Source organism: Uloborus diversus, chromosome 10, assembly GCF_026930045.1.
Source record: "Uloborus diversus isolate 005 chromosome 10, Udiv.v.3.1, whole genome shotgun sequence".
In the NCBI taxonomy this organism is placed as follows: Eukaryota; Metazoa; Arthropoda; class Arachnida; order Araneae; family Uloboridae; genus Uloborus; species Uloborus diversus.
This window is the reverse complement of record NC_072740.1, coordinates 74,354,067-74,375,898: the sequence shown is the minus strand read 5'-3', so window position 1 is coordinate 74,375,898 and position 21,832 is coordinate 74,354,067. Positions and strand designations below refer to the sequence as shown.

Here is a 21,832-nt window from a genome sequence, read left to right as displayed (position 1 = left end):
TAATGAATCTAAAACTTATTATTTTTTTAAAGCTAGTAGTTATTTGAAAAATCTGACTAGCAATCATTTGGAAATTACTAAAATAAAGTTTACAATAAATAAAATAAATTATGAGAAAAAAACATTAAATTGCAGTATTAAATAATTAGCTTAGACATTACCAGATATGCTACCAAAGTTTTAGGATGGGCTACAAATATTGAAAAAAAATCCCAAATCTGTGATTTTTTTTCACTATTTTCGCACTTTTTTTTTTACCCTTGAAAATTTCCTGATTTCTGCATTTTAACCATGTCCTAAATGAATTCTTTCGAACAATTTTATTTTCTAATATCTTCATTAACTTAAGATGCAGCTAAAATTAATGATAGTTTTTATGAGTCTCTTGAATCAACACAGATACAATTGACTTAAAATTTTTAAGTCTAATAAGAGTGACAAAATTAGAAGTCTACAAGTACTCAACTACACAACATTAGACATAAAAGGAGGGTTAAAAATAAGGCTAAACACATTATTATAAATGTAATAGCGGTAGAACCACATAGTAAAGAAAAACAAGCGAGTATTATAGAAGAGGATGCAATTAGATTTCGTAAAGTGTGCAAAATTAGGACTGGCATGTAAAAGAGTAAGGAACGGTAAAGATGCTTAAATTTTGCACCTAATCTCTACAAATAGGTAAATATGCATGTTCTTGAACTCAAAATCCACAACCAGTTGTTAATTTTTATGATACTTGAGAATTTTTTGCTGAATATCATGACTTTCCATGACCATTTTGAATCACAGTCGAAATCCATGACTTTCCAGGTACGTAGACACCCTCCCAGAGTAATGAATTTTTACTGTAAAATTATTTATAATAGCAACAAACAAAATACGGGAAAAAATACATCCAAAGTGGTTACTTTATTCTCATTCTGTGGATCTTTGTACAAAATTTTTTCAATTTCTCCATTTTTGGCACTTTTTACATAGACAGGCACAGTCTGACTAGTCAGTTTCTAAATATAAAAACAGAAAGGATAATATAAAAATATATTATATATATATATATATATATATATATATATATATATATATATATATATATATATATATATATATATATATATATATATATACATATATATATATATATATACATATATATATATATATACATATATATATATATATATATATATATATACATATATATATATATATACATATACATATATATATATATATATATATATATATATATATATATATAGATATATATATATACATATATATATATATTTATTTATTTGAACAATGAAAACTACATACAAATGCAGATTTATACTATAATATTACTATAAATTTAGAGCAGAAAGTGAAAAAAGAAAGCTATTTTTTTAAAAACTGCCTTTTAAGTATAGAAGAGAGGAAGCAAATTTAAACACTATTTAGTAAACTATAATTTTCACAACAATATATACATTTTCAAGGGTCTGGCCAGAAGAAATTTGGGTGTTATTTTTGGGTCTATTCAATGTTTTCTTTGGTATCACTCTTTTCTGGTATCTTTTAGTGATATGCTTTTGGTTCACTAAAAGGAAGGAAAACTACTCACATTTTCAAGGGTCTGGCCAGAAGAAATTTGGGTGTTATTTTTGGGTCTATTCAATATTTTCTTTGGTATCACTCTTTTCTGGTATCTTTTAGTGATATGCTTTTGGTTCACTAAAAGGAAGGAAAACTACTCAAAATCTGATGATACCTTGAAGTTTAATAACTTTGTTGCAAGAAGCGCTACATAAGCGTTTCAAATTTAAAAAGGGGGAAATTCTAAAGACTTATGAAGGAAAGGAAAAAAAGAAAAAGAACAGATCATAAACTTACTTGCACAACACCTTTTGTATCTAAGCGAAAATTGAAATCACCGAAAATAAAAAATGGCGTCTTCTCATATGGATCAACTGAGATTCTAAAAACAAGTAAAATAAAAGTCTTAGCTCAATTAAAATTCAACTAAGCACATACAATTCAACATTGAATAAATTAACAATTTTTTAATTTAACTATTTTAAGAATCAAATTCACTAAAAATGCAGTGGAATAAAGAAAACTTCTTAGAATATGTTGTTCGTGATCATCATTAATGTATTCCACACATATAAAACAGAATTTAAAAAGTATATAATGAAATGCACTTATTTTATTTATTTATTTATTTATTTATTTATTGAGAGGCAGGGGCGGGGTGTTTCATTTTCAAACACAACATTATGTAACTGCATATAAAACTCTATCAATCTGAATTTTTACAATGTAAATTATTAGTTGCGTATTTTTGGAATTTAAAACTCTGTTCATAAAAATGAAATATGGAAATCAAAAAGTTTTACATTAGTGTCTCAAAAATTCTGGATAATTGAGGCTCACACCTTGGATTGTTGAAAGCTTGGATTGTTTGGCAAATTATCCCTAGTGTTTGAAATTTTTCAGTTTGGATCACATAAAGGTTCGCACCTTTCACTCCATTGAACAATGAAGAGGATGTATCGTCTTCATGAAAAATGTGTCCCTCATATTGCAGCATAAATTTTCATTTTCATTACTTCTCAACAAATTTTGATTGGTTTTATTTCATGAAGTGTAAATGTATCTTGGTGTGTAAACTTGTAGGCTCAAAAAAAAAGCATTTTGATAAGTTTTTCTGCGACACTTGAATGTATGTATATGTGTGTGTATGTAAGTACATAACACAACAAGAAACAACAAATCATAGTAGGTTAAAATTTCACATACACGACTCACACGATGTCAAGCTGAGCATTTTTTTTTAAATATTGCAATTAGATATTCCAAATGGGCTGTTTATTCGTACTTTGAGCCTGAACAATATTAGAATTCTTTTTTTTTTGCATCAAGTTATTATCTCCAAGGCATATATTAATCCATCTCTAGCACTCAATGAATATTTCATGAAACTGGGCAAATGTTGTTGACCGACCTCTCAACACCTTTTTTTTTTACTTTATTGTATGTAAGCTAAGAAAGTTTTACAATAGTAAAACATTTCGACTTTCATCTTTTGATTTAAATAATTTTTTAGCTTCTAAAAAATGTAACTGAAAACACAAACAAAGCACCTCAAATTCAACAGAATCTCAGACTTTTGAGACTTGAATTTTTGACACTCTACTCTACTTCTTTACAGAGAATAAGAGAATATAACAAAAATATCAACTCTAAAGAAAACATTAAATATTGTTAAATGTATGTCATGTGAAAGAAAAAAGTCAATGTTAAACATGAAAATGCAGATCCTGATCTACTAGGCAGTTACAGGGGGTAAAAACTGTTTGAAAGGTCAAAAATACTGATCTAACTGACCAAATTTTTGAAATACTGATTAAATTTAGCATAATAATTAGCAATATTAGTTAAAATGGATGATTGTTCTATTTGTAATGTATGGCAATATCTAATTTATAATGTAAACCTAATCTGGTAAAAATTTTAATTAAAAGTTGTAATTTAAATTAACATAATTACTGCAATAGAATAAGCAGATACCAACATTATTATTATTATTATTATTATTTTATCTTACAAGGCAGGAAAATCTTTTAGATGCTATACAAAAAAATTCTGGGTGCCCTGGCACTCGGGATTTATCAGATCATGATGATGAGAATGATAAACTTTTACTGCAACTAGGAAAATACATTAATTTAAAAGATCATGCAAATGTGCAAATGTTCAAAATATTGCTAAATTATTGAGCAAAGTTTTTTATTATCAATCACATTACTTTTTCTTTCAAAACTACTGGAAAATTACTTTAAAAATTCCGAAATCAGGTTAGCTCCCCAGAGAACCACAGCCTTCCACTGGATGGCCAAAATTGATCCCAAAGCTCCTATGATAGGACTATCCTACAACTGACTCCTTTAGGAGTCCTTTGGATAACAAAAGCAGGAGTACTCCAATAACACTCTTTCTCCAGAAGCTGTTTTTGGATCGAGCGAGTTTTCACACATGTGTGTATTTGTTATTGCAACGCCATTTTTGATCTCCGTATTTTTGGCTGCACGTAGTGACTTCAAGTTCCGTTGAAATTCAGGATGTCTGATAGTTAGTTAAAAGTTACACATTTGCTTTGGTTTTATTGTTTGATGGAGAATATATTACTATTTTTCAGTTTGGAATCTTTTTTAGATTTGTTATGAATTTGTATTTTCTTGCGGGAGGATGTTTCTTATGTTTACATTTGTTTGGGCGAGTGTTTTTTTACTGATGAATTGTAGAGTAAAGAAAATAGGATAACACTATGTTTCTTAGTGGTTTTGAAGAAAGTTAGAAGAGGAGAAAGCAAAGAACAATACTTGTTGAGTTACGACTTTAAAGAGAAATTGTAATTAAATTCTCTTCAATGTTGAAACTTTGCCAGTATCTACTACTTCAGATGGGCATGAAAAAAAGCAAGTGAGTAAATTTTTTTGACATTCACTGTACTTACTAATATTAAATCTTAATTATGTGCTATTTAAAAGTATTTGCTAACATTGTAATTACTTGTTGTTAAATATGTTGCTTGATATCAAGCTCAAAAATGTTGTTTGACATCAAATTCAATAAATATTGTTTTACGAAGATCTTCAATCTTTTTAAAAAAAATTATGATTTTTTTTTTAAAATCATAATTTCTATTTGAGTGGTGTTCTTCCTTCCCAATCTCTTAAAGAACTTTCAACAAAGTAAGTATTAGGTCATGTAAGAATACTACAAAGTACCATTGATTCATTAATAATTGATCTCAGACATAAATTTGATTTTTTTCGCCTTTATTTAGAAAGATGTCTCAGATGGTGTGTGGATCAAAAATCCCCCAGAAGCTTTATTATAAGATAACATTAGGAAAGTTTCTGGATCTAAAATTATCCAGAAGCTATTATAAGTTTACATAGCTGCCAACATATCAACTTTCAAAATCTTACAATGCATGCCGTGGGTGTATTTGTACGCTATTTTAACTAACACACAACCAACCGTTAAAACTAAAAGTACTATATTTTCAAATCTTTACTTGTAATTAATCAGCACAGAAAAAAAAAAGAAAAAAAAAACTGGATTCACAAAAGAGAAACATAGGATTACAACAAGCAGTTAGTTTCAAAAAGGCAGGCCTGTGCATTTAAAAATGTAAGAATACAAGTGTGCACTTTTAAAATATTGTCTAATATTTTTTCTGTAAGATGCATCATTTAATATTAATCTTTAAAAATATTCTTTTGGAAGAAACTAATAACTTGCTGTATTATCTTACTTTTTCTTTCGTAAATTAATGCAGTCAGCTGCTTTTGCTGAAACTTTATTTAACTGGAACTTAAGCTTTCTTAAGTTGATGAGTTAGCAACATTCAAAAATTTTATTTCAATAATTTATTCAAAACAATAGTTTTTTTTTTTTGTTGTAAGTTCTTTATGATTAAAACGTCATCCAGTATTATCAGACAGAGAACTGCACAGCTCTGTCTTTGCCTTTCTGACACTACTGAATCTTCTTTTTTACTCTGCATTGCTGTGAGGTATAGCTAGAATGGAAAACATAGAAAAGGAGAGCCTTTCGTACTTCAATGAACCATTGGCATCAACTAATTTCTTCAAAGCACGCTATTTTTTATCCATCCTCTCCTTTTCTAGCACAACATCGGGCAAATCATCTATTTGTACAGAGCGAAATTCATTTTGGAGCTTATCTTACGCTCTTCATCTGCGGTTTCTCTATTCTTCTGAAGCAACATAAAAGGAAACTCATGAAAAAAAGCAATACCAGAGATCTAAAATCTAATTATCTTACAATTATGCAATAAGATCTTACAATACCATTTAAAAATCTTACAATGTAAGGCTAAATCTTACAATTTGGCAGCTATGAAGGATATAAGGTATCAGGGGACAGTTTCTGAAGCAACAGTCATCCAGAAACTGTATTATAAGATACCAAAAGGATCATTTCTGGAATAGGATGAAAATGATTATCCAGAAACTATATTATAAGATTCATGTAAGAAACTTTCTGGATTATACAGAAGCTGTATTATAAGGTATCAGTAGGAGAGTTTCTGGATCAATAGTCATCCAGAAACTGTATTATAAGATACCACTGGGATTATTTCTGGATTAAAATTGTCCAAAAGACATTCTTAGGATAGTTTTCAGCCAAAAAAGAGATGTTTTCGTGTATCTTACAGTTGTCTTAATACTATCCAAAAAGTGTCAGATAAAGGATGTCTTTTGGATGAAAGCAGGAGTACTTTTTGACAAAGTTACGACAGGTATAGGAGCATTATCAGATAGCAAGCGGATGTCAGACTATCCTGAAGATGATATCCGCAGGAATCCTTAAAGATATTGTGTTGTTAGGATAGAGAGAGTAAAATATCTATAAATTGCACATTCAGTCCAGTTGATTTTTAAACTGGACAAAAGCACTATAGATTTGTTAGTGAGTAAATATGCCAACATATTTCAAGATTTAAAAGGCTTTCAGGATTTATGTTTAAAAAAAAGAAAAAGAAAGAGAAAAGTTAAACAGCTCAAAAGAAAGTTTAGCATTTTTTCAGCAAAACCAAGCACACAAAATGTCAGAAGATTGTTTAATTGCTAAGAAGCAAATACTTTTCTGCAGAATTTGAATTCCCTTATATTACTATTTATTCAACAGAGATCCACTTCCATGACTGCAAGCAAATGTAAAGTCATTTTTTTTATTACTTAATGTTTCAATTTAGCTAGTAAAGGACAGCTGTAATTAACCTAAAGAACTATTTTGGTTACTGCTCAATGCATGGACACAAAAAAAGATAAAATAATACCTCCCATTTGAGAAAAATACCTGTCTTCCAAAATTATAAGAAGAAACAACCAAAAAAATTTTGGAAAATTCAAAAATGATGTGTTAATGACCTGCCTGACTCTTATATTATAAATCTGCCTCTTAAAGGGGGAAAAAAACAATTACGAAAGGCACTTTATAGCAAGACCTGTGCAAAATATCAGTTCTGGTAATTCATCACTGCCACTTAATTTAAATCAGAACTTGAGTTCCCCATAACTTTGACAGAGGTTCAGCAATGGATCAGCATTTGCTTTATCAAGGAGCCAAAATTTTAGTAAAATTTCAATAAAAGATTGAATTTTTAAAGGTGGTTTGTGCTTGTAAAAAATATAAAATATTTGGTGCTTTTTTAGGAATATGTACCTTAGAAAACCAATAAAAAATCCCCTTAGCTACTTTAACATGAATTATCTTATTGAGATATTTGTACTGAGGTAAATAAGGATAAAAAATAATTTTGTAAATTTGAGTCGGAGAAAGATTTGATATCCTATATATATATATATATATATATATATATATATATATATATATATATGTTTTTTTTTTTTTTTTTTGCTCTTTGATCAAGAGGTTCGTTCAAGAGAGCGCAAAGGGTTCCCCAAAGGATAAAAGGTTGAACATTTCTGGTCTAGATGAGATATGATAGTCCCCCAATGACTAGAACATTAAATAACAGTCCCCATTTTTGTTTGAGGCAATGGTGCTTATTCTCTCTGCTTTGGATTAGTTAACTTTATTTATCTTTCTTTCTGTCACATGAGTCCTTTGAATTTGAAGCGAAAAAAAGACACACACACACACTTTATCGTGTACTATTTTTTAGGAATTTTTTGTTTTTATTGGCCATTTTGGTTTAAACTTGTAGACTTTGAGATGGTTTATTACAGCGTTATTTTTTGAAACCAACTTCTCTTTGTTTCAAAAACTGCAAAGATAAAAAAAAAACTCTGAAAAAGAATGAAAATAAAATGCAATGAAAAATTCAATGTCAGAAAAGTAAAAATTTATGTATTTGCATAGGGGAATGGGCCACTTTTTAAATCGCAATTTTTCTGTTGTCTCATTTTCGGGATAGGCTACTTTTGTTAACCAATTTTTTGTCTGACAGGATAATATTAAAATTTCGCTTTTTTAATTTCTTATAGCCCTAAAATATTCAAATGTTCTCAACATTTTCAAGCTTTAAATAGTGTGGAAAGGCATGATCACGTTCAAAGCAATAAAACACAGTAAAGGAAAAAAAAGTATCTAATGTGAAATATATACCGCTTTCTCTAAACAAAATTGTAATCAGATTTAAATTTTTGTCATTTAATGCTAGCAATATATTGTATTTCTTACAGGTTTCATTTTAGAAAGCTACAAATTTAAATTACCTTTTTAAAATGTATTCTAATGCTTGCTGCCTATTTTTGCTATACCTTGATGGACACTGAAAACAAATTAATAAATATTATATACGTATACACACATATATAGTCACCTCAAAGCAACAGTAGCGTATCTTAGTATTATTTCTGCGATTAGATGTCTTACTGTTGCACTTAGGCGATGATATATACTGGGTGGTTATAAAATAAGTACCTCTATTTGGAGCAGTCTGTAGCTTGACGGAATCATCCGATTGCAACCAAATTTGGAATACTTACTAATATTGAAGGGGGAGGAGGGATGGTGCTATAAAAAATTTCAGTTGCAAAAATTGCCAAAAGGATTAGCATGTAAAGCTGGGTGGTTTAATTAAAAGTGTTACGGGCATGCTTTGCTTGCGCATGGCGGTACAAGTTCAGGTTCAAGGAGTTGACCATTGAGCTGGAAGATACAATCCAGGTGATGTGCAACGTTTTCAACTAGGGAATGCGACTCATCTAAAGTGATGTTTCCAAGCTGGCCACGCTATTTGAAAATACCTGCTTAATGTCCTATCAATCATCCGAAATGTTGCCATAAGAAATTTTGTACTGCTTGCCTAATATTGGGTGAGGCCCAATCTTGCTTTGCTTTTCCTTTTTTACGCATTCCTAAATTCATGTAAAATAGATGCAGCAATTGAGCTGTTAATGTAGAATAGCTTAAAAACCAAAGTGTGATCAGGTAAACTGAGAGGCATCTCGTATTTTATGATACTGCAGTCATTAAGCAGGTCATTTCTGCAGTCATTACTGGCAGAAATGACTGCTTCTTTAATTTACTCATGATTACTACAGTGTTCGCATTGTCAGGGCCATTTTTTGAAGGCTGCAGCGCCACCTGTTGGCACTTTTTGCAGCTAACATTTTTTATTACACCATCCTTCTCCCCCCTTCAAGATTAGTAAGTGTTCCAATTTTGGTTGCAATTGGATGATTCCTTCAAGCCACAGACTGCTCCAAGTAGAAATACTTATTTTATAACCACCTGTTACATACACACAGTAACATCTCATTACAGTTAATAAAGAGACAGCAAAATATGTCTTTTCACAAAATTAATGTTCAATCCAGTTTTAATTGCTATTAGAATAAGATTTTAAAAATATTGTTTTAAAAAAATAGTGATCTATTAAAAATTCACTACAACGAAATAATTTGCTACGGCAACAACTCTTAGTTGTTTTACTTTTGGAACACAATGAAAGAAAAAACATTCAGGGATCAAAGTGTAAACTTTAAAAGAATTTTTTAACTATGAATAAAAATGTTCTAACTTGCTATCATTTCACATTAACAGTTATTGTAAAGATCTGTTACGAATGAAAACAATGAAGAAGAAGATGAAGAAAATTAAATCATTGAAGATGCTATGAAAGTTGCATCTACAAGAATTTTTTAACTATGAATAAAAATGTTCCAACTTGCTATCATTTCACATTAACAGCTATTGTAAAGATCTGTTACGGATGAAAACAATGAAGAAAGTTCTGAAGATGAAGAAAATTAAATCATTGAAGATGCTATGAAAGTTGCATCTACAAGCCTTGGCAAGTTTAGAAACTCTAAAATTTTATCTAATGTATCAGAAACCAGCTACAAAATCTCTTTTTGGCTGCTTCTTCTAATTCAGTTGCATAAACAGGGCCGTCGACAGGATTTATGGGCACCTATGAAACTTTCTTCAGAGCCCTGCTTTTACATAAATATCCTAAATATTGTCAGTGGGTCTAATTGCAATTGGTAGTTGCAAGGCATGTGATATGAAAAGTGTAGGGGAAGGGGGGGGGGGAACAATTTTCACATTCCAAATGCCCTGAAATTTGATTATTCTTTGTAGTGTCATGTGAATTTCAGCTGTGAGAATTGTTCTTTAATATTCATTCAGTTTTCTGCACTTTCTAAACCATAAGTTTTTACTCTGTACACTTTCATACTGCAGCTCTAAAATAATGTTTGCAGCAAATTAAGTTAATTTATTGTTCATAAATGTATTTATCATAGTTTCTTGTTGAAGGTACGCTTAAAACTCTTCAACCCACCGACAAACACAAAGCTGAATTATTTGAAAAATTATCTAGATTAAACAATGCATAAAATTATTTAAAAGAAATGGTGAAAATGTTTAGAAAATAGGTACTAATGAGAAAGCAACACCCTAACCATTCAGACAGTTCAACTAAAGCTATAACTTGTTTAGCTTATAGGTAAATTTAACACTGATTTTAAATAAAACAGTGACACAGGAGAGCCCATCTCCCCCCCCCCCAAGAAAAAGGACATCCCCCCAAAAATTTAATGGTCCTCACCCCCCTAGTTGGGCACCCCTGAGTGATATAACAATGCCCCTTTTAGACATTTGATGAGGAGTGCTTCGTCCAAAATTTTCCCCAAATTAGGTAACAGTTTTTACTTTAGAAACAACACCAGAATTAGTTTCATTTTGTATCACTGAACTTAAAACTCAAATCAATGTATATTTTAAAATATTTCATCAAACTGAGCTGGCTGATAATTTAAGTTTCAAACACTAAAAATGCAAGTGCTTTTTTTTTTTTAAATTTTTTGCCTTTTGTCCATTTTACTAAAGTTCTGGTAATCTTTCAAAAATAAGCAATATTTTTTTTAGCCTTGCAATTTAAGCAGAAAAAAAAAACATATTTATTTTTGGTTGATGGAGTCAATAGAGGTCTACGAAGATAAGGACAAATAGAATTTCTCACTTCGAACTTGTAAGTTTAAAAACTTGTAATCCCTAGCAGAAAGAGTTTCTTCAAACTAAAAAGCTTTTAAAAAAAGAAAAAGGTATGGGAGGGACTTTTCTTTTTCTTAGGCACACATCACGGGCCCCTATGCAATGTATACGCTTGCCCCCCTCCCCCTTCTCGATGGCCCTGTGCATAAACAAATTTTTAAATCAACCGTAGATTTCATGGAATAAATTTTTTTACATTTGATTTGATGATCATTGCAATAGTGGTGGGTCCATATTTCTGTTTTAGAAAAATATAATAAACTTAATGTTACTAATTTTTCAGCCCTTATACAAATTTTTAGCGCAACTTGAAAAACATAATAACTATGAGTTTACAATGCAAATCAAAAAAATTATGCATCTGATCGATATTAGTAAAATGAAATTTAATTTATTTTTTATTTTGTACCAATGAAACTCCCGTCACAACAAACAAAATGTAAGATCCCTAGAAATTCATTGTAATGGGATTTTACTTTACAATATCAATTCAAGGTAATTTGAAAATTGGAATGAGGCTGGTTATATTTCAGCTGCTGGTACAACTGGTTCATTTTGCACGTGGAAAGATAATAAAAATAATGGTTGTCCATTTAATTAATGTTCTAATAAACCATACAGTAGAACAGGGGTCTTCATTCCCTTTTACTCAAAGGGATAAATTTTTGGAGATGAAGCAGGTCAATAATCCAACAATACTTCAGTTCAGATGGTTTGGGTAGCGCTAGGCCCCTCCGCCCTCCTTCATCAAGGATTTTTTTAAAAATAAATGCTAAGTAGAATGGGTATAGCCAGGATTCACATTAGTAAGGGGCAAGCCAGGACCTACAGCAGGGAGAGAATACTGATTTGGGTTTCAGAAAGTTTCAGTCTCAGCGAGTCATCCTATGTTTCATCCAAGTTTCTGTCTTCTCTTTTAGAGTTGAACCGAATATTGCAGATTAGTCAGCTTATTCATCCAACATAATTTTCAGGATACCACTTGAAAATTACTACATCAGCTTCACGGTGATAAAGACATCGGCAGGCACTTTCCACAGCATAGAGAGCATAAATAATAAATGGTTTTTCATTGAAGCTTTTTCAGCGAAAAATATAGTACACTTTCTTCTTCTTCGGAACAAAATATTGTGCACTTCTAGTAAGTTAAAGGTTTTGAGTGTTTTCCTTAAGCTTACTGAAGCATTCCAGCACTGCATTTAGGCTACTCCAGCGGGTTTTGTTTTGCAATCTGCAATGTACTTTCTCAATTTTTTCTAAAAAAAATCAGTTGAGAAATTTTCTAAATCGCAAATTTCTGGGTTTAAAATTTTAGTGATGATTACGTTTAGAATTTTTACGCAATTTTTGAATTGCTGATGTATGAAAACAAAAACTTTGTATGAGAATACCAATTCATTCTTAGAAAAATATATTCTCTTTTCATTGTGCTCTAAAATGATAAATCCACAGTTCATCATATGAGACACAAAGTTTTTCTGGCTCTTTTTGTAGATATACGAGGAAAGTGATTCAAACTTTAAGAAGCTTGTGAAAAGATTTGTTTTATGAGCACCAAAAGTTGGAAAACGTTTGCATGGAAAATCTTTAAGGGATTGGAAATGTTGCAGAACTAATCCTGCTGAATATAATGCGGGATCTTGTGGGATTTGGATTTCGTGATTGGAAAACCTTAATAAGATGCATGTGTGGCATGGGCATAGCCTGTGTCAGACATGGCAAATGCTTTAAGTGGTTGAAATGGAGATGGAAGATGCAATGAACATATGTAGTCATAAAGGAAAACATGCTTTCCTCATAGTAACGTTACAAGAAATGTAAACTGGTCGAAATTTAACATGTAAAAGGCTTTCATTTCCAAAAGAGGTAAAAAATTGTAAATAAAAGTCTGTTGGGAGGACAATAGAAACTCACTTAGCAGCCACCTCTTTGGTGAGCTTTGGGCTCTTTTATGTTGGTTTTCAAAGTAAAGGACACTGAGATCTGTACAAAGTATTCTAAAACCATTTCTTCTAGTTAAAAATTAAATATCAACAACTAGCTAATTCGTAACACATCAAGCACCAAAAAAATGCCTAATATTTTACAAACTATATAATTATTTCAGATAAACTTGACAAAAACAGTATTTCAACATTTGACAAAATTTTAAAGCATTAAAAAACCAGAAAATTGTTAAAAGCTCTGTGCATTTGCAGCAATTGAAGAAATTATACCCTAACACCTCATTTTTTATGGGAATTGAATACCATCAATGGAACCTTTTCTATACTATCTATCAGCAAAAGTAGAAAAATATTTATTTTTTTTACAATTTTTGCTAAAAACATCAAAACACAGTATTTGGCATAAATTTCAACACACTCTGCAGCAGATCAAGAAATTGTCCTTCAAACTTAAGATTTTTGATGCAAACTTCGTTCTACCAATGGCTCCTTTTTTGCACAACCCATCATCAAAATATGCAAAAAAAAAGTATTTTTTGGCCCACCCTACTGTATATTCAAATTCAAACACATAATAAACTCAACTTAAAGAAAAAATACTACTTACATCTTCAATGGCAATGAAATTAGATTCGTCATGAAAAAGATGAACATTAATCATATCAAAAATTGTGTGACTGATTTTCCATCTCGTTCTCATAAAACCTTTCCGAGAGCCTTTATTCTAAAATCAAAAACATAAGTTATAATTAAGGTACATAAAATTGTATTTAACGATTCATTATCATTAAGTACCCTGAGATCATTTAAATTGCTTTTTTTTTAACCATAAAAAAATTGCGCAGCTTTTAATTGTTTTATAAATTTTACTGCACTTATCCTTTATTAAGATCCTTCCTGAGATTGTAATTTAACTCAAAAGACAAAAATGTTAGCTAAAATATTCAAAGCATGTGTAAAACAAAACATATACTGATTGTAATAAAATTTCTAAAACCATTAGCAGTGGCGGCTTGTAGTAAGAAAAAGTGAGGGGGTCAGAACCAATGCTGTCGTGCAATCAAAAAAAAAAAAAAAATATTCGTGAAAGGAGAGGTAGTAATATGACATTGGTCGTAAGTATAAATATTCATGCAAGAAATAGGGCTGGAGTTATGTCACCAGAAAGTTTTCAAAATTGAAGTCATAAGAACCAAATTTCAGGCTATCTTTAACTCTCTGATGGTTTTGACCGTCTTATCATGCCCTACCGAGCACATTTAAAAAGCATTTTACACTTATTTGTCTGATGCTAAATGTTCATTGTCAAATGGTTGAAGGAGCAGGGCAATAGCTAGGCAGTGATAGAAGGTAGGGTACTTGATTTACATGGCAAGTTACTCAAAAAATATTTCTCATGGGGAAGAATTTCACGCATCTTACTCATGACCCAGGACCATCAGAGGGTTAATGATGAGGAAGGAAAGGGGTTTAAGAGCACTCCCCTAGCAATTTTACTTGAAGTTTCCAAATGCTAAAGGTTATAAAATCTTCAATGATGTTAAAAAGATGCAGGGGGCACTTATGCTCTCGCATAAAAATTTTGAAATAGAAGAAGTCCTAAAAATGCAGTTGTAGATCACTTTTGATGATGTTATGGGAAGGAATTTGGCTCAGGACTCTATTTCAGATTTTTTTTTTCGAAATCAGTGTCCTAATACTAACTCTTATAAATCAATGGTACACAATATTTTTTAACCGAAAGGCTGCATCTGATGTTAAGATGAATCTTGCATGCCTAAGCACATACAAAAGTAAAATATATTTTTTTAAATTTCTAGATAGTATGGGAAAACACCAAAAATTAAAGAAAGTTTCAAACCAAGAATTGTTGTTATCAATACTGCAAGCTTGTTTTATTAATAGGAAGTTGGTACTTGCTTTTAAGAAACTAATTTCTAACTATTTGCCCCCAGAATTTCTATTACCGAATGCAGAGGATCAGTTGTTTTAAAAGGGAAGGGGAAGATAATTTTCGATTCGTAACTTTGAACATATAGTCTACGATCCGGCTGCAAAATTCTGCACTCATTGAGTATAAAGTCCAAATCAAATTTTTATATTACATTATGAAAGGGGCAATGTGTTTTGGCTAGTTGCCTAGCAAGAAGTGCTCACAAGTATTTTTTTCAAATTAATATTGACATTTTGGGGTAAAAATAACGCATTTGTTATTAAAATAAACTATACTCTACTTCAAAGAAATATACAAGGTCTGATCAAAAAGTTGCAGGACTTTTGAAATTGCGCGGGAACAGAGAGTGCTAGAGACTTCCAGTTGGCAGCATTGTTTAGAGTAAGTCTTCCCGAGCACAGCTGTTGTTTCATAATATTGATAACCTTCTCCAAACGGAAGTTACAGCTGTTTTACAGAAGCCACTTCTTTGTTTCTAGCTTTTTCGTAATGGACAGGAAAGTAGAGCAGCGCGTTTGCGTCAAATTTTGCGTTAAATTGGGCAAATCATTCGTGGAAACTTTCCAAATGCTTCAGTACGCTTTCGGTGATGAAGTAATGAGTTGTTCACGGTGCCATGAGTGGTTCAAACGGTTCAAGGAAGGCAGAACTTCAACGACAGATGACCCTCGTTCAGGAAGGCCTTCAACTTCAACTGAAGATGCTCAAGTGGCCAAAGTGAATGCCCTAGTGCGTTCCAATCGACGTTTAACGATTCGAGAGATGGCAGAGGAGTGCCACATCTCATTTGGGTCATGTCAGGAGATCCTGACCGAAAAATTGGAGATGAGAAGGGTTGCAGCCAAATTCGTTCCACGTCTGATGACAGAGGATCAAAAAGCGCACCGCCTGGAGGTTTGTCAGGAGCTCTTGCAAATGGCCAGTTCCGACGAAAACTTCTTGAAAACCATCATCACAGGTGACGAGAGTTGGGTTTATGGCTACGACGTGGAAACGAAGGTGCAGTCGTCCCAGTGGAAGTCAAAAGGCTCACCAAGACCCAAAAAAGCTCGTCAGGTGAGATCGAACGTCAAAGTGATGATCACTGTTTTCTTTGATTCGAAAGGTGTGATCCATCATGAATTCCTCGCACAAGGTGAAACAGTCAACAGATTTCGCTACCTTGACACCCTGAGAACTTTGCGTCAAAAAATTAGGCAGAAGAGGCCTGAAATGTGGGCGACCAGCAAGTGGTTTCTCCACCATGACAACACGCCCTGTCACACCGCCCTCCTCATCCACGATTTTTTGGCCAAAAACAACATGACAACCCTTCCCCAGCCCCCCCTATTCACCTGATCTGGCCCCCTGCGACTTCTGGCTGTTCCCCAAGCTGAAGTACCCGATGAAAGGACAGTGATTTCAGACGATAGAAGAGATTAAAGAAAAAACGCGGGAGCAGCTCAACAGCATCCCCGAAGAAGAGTTTTCCAGGTGCATGGGTCAGTGGAAACACCAGTGGGAGAAGTGTATTTCCTCCAGAGGGGGAGTACTTTGAATGTGATAAGTTAGAATAATTGTAAAAAAATTTTAATATAGAATTATTGAGAAAGTCCTGGAACTTTTTGATCAGACCTCGTACCTAAAGAACTTGAAAAGTTATGGTTGCTGTTGCGCAACTGGCCGCAAGCTATTCGCAGCCACATGTAAACGGGTACAATTGGTGCACATTTATGCGCTCATAAAGTATAGTCATCATTTATATATCAAATTAAAGCTAATTTTTTTCTGAACATAATAAACTAAAGTTGCCTATGCAAAAATGACCACAAGTGGGGATTGCCAGCTGTTAAAGATTGCTTAGAATGAAAGAGTTAGAGCTTTACAATATTCGTTCAGCAAGGATGGCGATAGCCAGCTCTACGCATGGGCGTATCCAGAGAGGGGCAAGGTTAGGCAACTTCAACAGTAAAAAATATTTAGAATTTAAAAAAATTAAATTGACGGTTGTTTCAATTTCTAAATTTATCAAAGAGTTCATTTGTCGTAACTTGTTTCTGAGTTTGAAAGTATATACATCTTTTTTGGGAGCTCATTGAAGAGGGAAAGTAATTGGTGTTTAATTGGGTTAATACCGCACTCATTTTAGAATTTCATTGCTTCTAAAATCTTAAAATAAAAAGGGGGGGGGTGTTAAAAACCAGTCTCCTAACTGCCCAAATGATGGGCCTTTTCAGGTGCTCCACGAACTTTCATTTTATCAGGATGGAAACTCTCAATGGGCCAAATGGAATACCAAATTTCCCTGAATGATGATAATTCTCCTAAATTAACTCAAATTTTGCCAAATGATATTTTTATCATATTGTCAAACATAACTTTCTGAATGGTGATATTTTTGCCATATCATTAAACAAAATTTGCCGAATTTGCCCATCAGGGCTTCCTTACGGCTGCCTCCCTCACTCTCCTTCCCCTGTTCTTTTTTCAAAATTGAATTTCCGAAAACCACATTTCAGACGATTGTTGGTAATGTTAGGGCGAGGAGGTTTGGGTGCTCACTCCTGGAAATGTTTTGGATTTGAAGTCCTGAAATGAGTCCTCACTATTTACTCTTCCCTCCTATCGTACTAATTAAAAATAAAATAGAGGGAAAACTTGCCCAATTACCAAAAATGAAATTTTCAATTTTTATTTGTTAAAAATTCTAACCTTTGCGGCCCCAAGAGTATTTTCCGAAAATTTGCTATGATTTCCAAGATGATATTTTACTTCTTTTTTAGACCCAGGTATGCCGAAGGTATCTATAATGTACTGAATACTTTTTTGTTAAACTGTTTGAAATTGTCAGCAGCCCAAACACACAGTTTGATAATTTTTAAACAATGCAGATTCTTAAACACTTCTGAATAATATTTTAAGATTTTTTTTACAGAAAAAAATATTTTTATCCTTTATATTAACTTTTAAAAAATAATTTTTAATATTGGGCATTTTTTTTATGTCACTAAGACGAAACTGGCTGCCCCTTTTTTGAAAAATGTCGAGTTAGGTAATTAAAGAATACTGATAGTTGAACATCCCTAAATGAAATTTTAAGATTGTATTTGCTTTTTAATTTTGCAGAAAATAACTCCATTGGTCATTTTTACTCATTTTATTACATATAGCAATGATTTTTTTTTTCTTCACATCACTAAAATGAAATTAGTGGCTCCTTTTTTGAAAGTTCCATTTGACTACAGCTCTAGAACCAAAAGAAAACTTAACACGTTCTCAGATGCTCTACAAGCTCTCAGCAGGATAAAATTTTATTTCTAATAATAACATTACCGGTGAATAATTTAATATTAAGCCACAAAAAGTGACAAGGAATGGCTCCCCCACCCCATACACATGCTGCCACTGGTCATTAGGAAAAAAAGTATGAGATACATAAACAAATGTTTTACTTCAGGAAATAGTTCAGAAGGAAATTTGGATTTTTCTTTTATTTCTACATGCTCAATGTTGCCCTTATGAACTTCTTCACCAATGAGAGGTACAAATTTTGAGCCTAGAAAACAAAAAAGTCAAACAATGCAGATCTTATGAGTAAAAGTTTGGCAAAAGTAAAAAAATTTATAAAAAAAAGAATCTTTTCATATGAAACAAAGTTTCTGGCAGAGTTTTCAAATTTTAAACTGTCATTGAATAATTAAGTTGAAAAAATGAAAAAAATATCAGGAATTTTTACATTATGCTACTTAGGGCTTTAAAAAAAACTGAAATGAATGATGCCATAATTGAAAAGTTTAGAAACTTCATAAGAGAAAGAAAATTGAGAGGGAAATTAATATGTGAAATACATAATTTATCACTACCTACCTAAGAGATTTGTCTGTGTCAATGGACAATATTGGAGTTTAGAATAATTACTAAGAGAAGATTATAAAGTAGTTTGGAAAGAATTTTAGAATGGGAGTTACAGCAGACCCTGATTTTATGCAGTAGTTACATCCTACAAAAATGTTGCTAAGATCAAAATGGCATAAAATAAGACTTAATAATAGTGTTAAAATAAGGGATAAGTTCCATAGATTTAAAAAAACAACAACATTCTAGTGACAGATAAATATAAGTTTGATGAGCACTTATTTTGACATATATGCACAATGAGCGTTAAGAAAACATGAATGAACTTAGCGTTTATAAAAAAAAGAGCTTGTTATGATAGATAGAAAAGAGCTTGTATGATAATTGCATTCATTAACTACTTTTCTCTAGATCTTTGTAGAACATTAGCGCATTCATGACTAGTCATGTCACTTCAATGAAGAGATCGTCTTTCACTAACAAATGAGAAAGATCATTTGCCATTGTCAAAGAATGACTCAAACTTTCAACCTGAAAGTTTTTGGTTGCATGTCATCGATGTTGGTATTGTCATTGATTTTGTCCTCCTTTGTCACTTCTAAAAGATGTTCTTCCAGCAAGCCTTGAGCTATGTGAGTTTAATAACTTCACTTATGGAAAGCACTCAGGAACCAATTACAAAGAATGTCTCCAGTGGCTGAAGCTCACTTAATAGCAAGAAAAATGCAATTTATTCCATGTTATCTGCAATCTCAGAAGTTTGGATTTTGAAAGGGTAAAAATTTTATTTGCTTGCAATGCCGCATCCAGGTAAAACAAAATAAAGATGTCAAATCCTAAACCGTGTATTATCAAATCCGCATAAAATCAGGGTCTACTGTAGTTGGAAAATTGAATAACAACACAAACATACCATGAAAATCCCAAATGTGGACATCCTTTAAGCTGTTATGGATAAAGTATAAGCTCCCCAAAGCCTGAAAGCAATAGCAGAAAATTAATTTTACTTTTAGAAGCTGGGAAGAAATTTAGTTTTTAAAGAGGAAGCAACCAAAGCTCAAAATAGGGGGGGGAAATATTTTATAATGAATAGCATAATAAAAAGCATTCAGTTTGAAATGAACTTAAAACACTTGCTTGAACTTACAGTAAATATTTCTGGACAGGTAAACTCTTCATCAAGAAAAATCCTTTTATGACCAAAAGGTTTTAATTCTTCACTTGATAATAGAGTCCTAAAAAAGAAAAATAAATGACAATTTATTGAAGAAAACTAATACTAAGAAACAAGCAAACATATCCCATCCCAGGGGCGGCATTTCAATATTTCGTTTGGGGGGTCGAGTTTCTTGAACATGAATTTCCTCAGTACGGTATAAAATACATATTGGTTAACAAGAACTGATAATTAACTGGCTTTAATGCTAAGAATAATTAGGTTTGTAAAGAACAATTAAAAATTTTGCGTCCGAAGCTTTAAATTAATTTTGTTATAAGTTATCTCACAAAATATCTCGGTACTAGTTTTTATTTTTTAGTAAAGTGTTAATCTGCTATTTTTGGAGTCAGGAAGAACAGAAAATTTTGTAACTATAGTTAATCAATATCCAATGACTTAATTTATTGCCAGTATAGCTAAAGAGGAAGGTCTTGCTTTGCCTCATTGCGCTTCGAAGACAATTCTCTATCCTCCTGAGACACAATAGTCAAAATTGGTTGACGTTCAGTTCTCCTACAGCTTTCTGGTTGTGTGCGGAGTTTTTTTTACACCGATGAAGAGTCTCCATTATTGTAGCCTTGAAATAGCTATATGCTGTATTTTCGTGTAAATTTGTGCTTTATTTACGTTGGTTTTTCCATTTAATCGCGAAAGTCATCTTTCAAATGACTGACCTGATTGAAACAGTCAAAAAACAATGGAAGCAAGAAAGTTATGTCAAAAAGCACATTTCCTTTAGATTCCTCTCTTTAAAATAACCAAGAAAGCTTTTTAAATGGGCTAGTATTTATTTTGTGTCATTAACAAGTATAGTCACAATTCAGAATTCACAAAACAATTCCTCTTCCCTCATGCTATTACTTATATGTGTAATATTTTCTTTTTCGCTTTCTATAACCGACCTACATAATATTGAACTTAAGACCAATAATAAATATATCTCATTAAATCCTGTCTCAGTTTCTTGAGAAACTGAATTGATCAGTTTATTGAAAATATTGCTTTAATATTTTGACCAAAACTTCATCTGGGTTTTGTCACCTCTTCTACATTGGCATACAGTAAAAACAGTTATGAAAAGTTCTGTCACAAAGTTCCACACCTGGTTCAAGTATGCATTAATGTGAAAATTACTAAGAGTTTCAATTGTCGATCCAAGAATTAAGATTAGCGAATTAAAATTTTTATGATATGTAGCATTTAGCAAAAAAATGCTCCGCAGTATAAACAAAGTAAACAAAAAATTCAAACAAAAATGCATACATATTAAAATGACATCAATTTTTTTTATCACTGAAAAGGTCGCTTTCCAGTAATTCTTCCAGGGATCTTTTAGAGATTAAACTCTTGAAGACCATCTTGTGTCACTCAGAGATTGTCAAGTAAAGAGCCTCAAGATGCATTTGTTGATGTGAAAGTATTTTTTGATGTGGGATGTTTTTCAAAAATAGCATATTTTTACAAAAAATTTCCGTGAAATCATATGATACATCGAGTTGCTAAAATGTGTTTTTAGTACATGGCATCAATGAACACTTACCAGCTAAACATTAAGTTATAATATAAGCATAAAAATTTATGTAAAATGAGATGGAATTTACGCGTAAAAATTGCGCAGTCTCTACACTGTACGGGCATCTCATACAAGATGCACCATCATAACATAGATTACTCAATTTTGAAATATTTAACCCATATGAAGAGATTACTTCTTTAGTTAAGGCGAACACTTATCCTCCATCAGTTTTTTTCTGTTCTGAAAATTCAGGCAAATGATTTTTAAAGTTATCTAAATTGAATTTTCCCATTTTTTATTATTCTTAGTGAAAA

At 31.8% G+C, this 21,832-nt stretch overlaps 1 protein-coding gene across 4 annotated transcripts in view; it reads right to left on the bottom strand.

The window, feature by feature from the left end:
- LOC129231389 (inositol polyphosphate-5-phosphatase A-like) overlaps positions 1-21,832 on the bottom strand; it is a 68,982-nt gene that overhangs the window by 26,066 nt on the left and 21,084 nt on the right. For all 4 annotated transcript variants that reach the window (XM_054865690.1, XM_054865691.1, XM_054865692.1 and 1 more), the window contains exons 4-10: positions 19,931-20,018; positions 19,697-19,760; positions 18,381-18,484; positions 13,603-13,719; positions 8,262-8,317; positions 1,876-1,960; positions 912-1,007 (exon numbers count right to left, since the gene is read on the bottom strand). In XM_054865690.1, the coding sequence (XP_054721665.1) occupies positions 912-1,007; positions 1,876-1,960; positions 8,262-8,317; positions 13,603-13,719; positions 18,381-18,484; positions 19,697-19,760; positions 19,931-20,018 (610 nt within the window). The remainder of the gene's footprint in view (positions 1-911; positions 1,008-1,875; positions 1,961-8,261; positions 8,318-13,602; positions 13,720-18,380; positions 18,485-19,696; positions 19,761-19,930; positions 20,019-21,832) is intronic.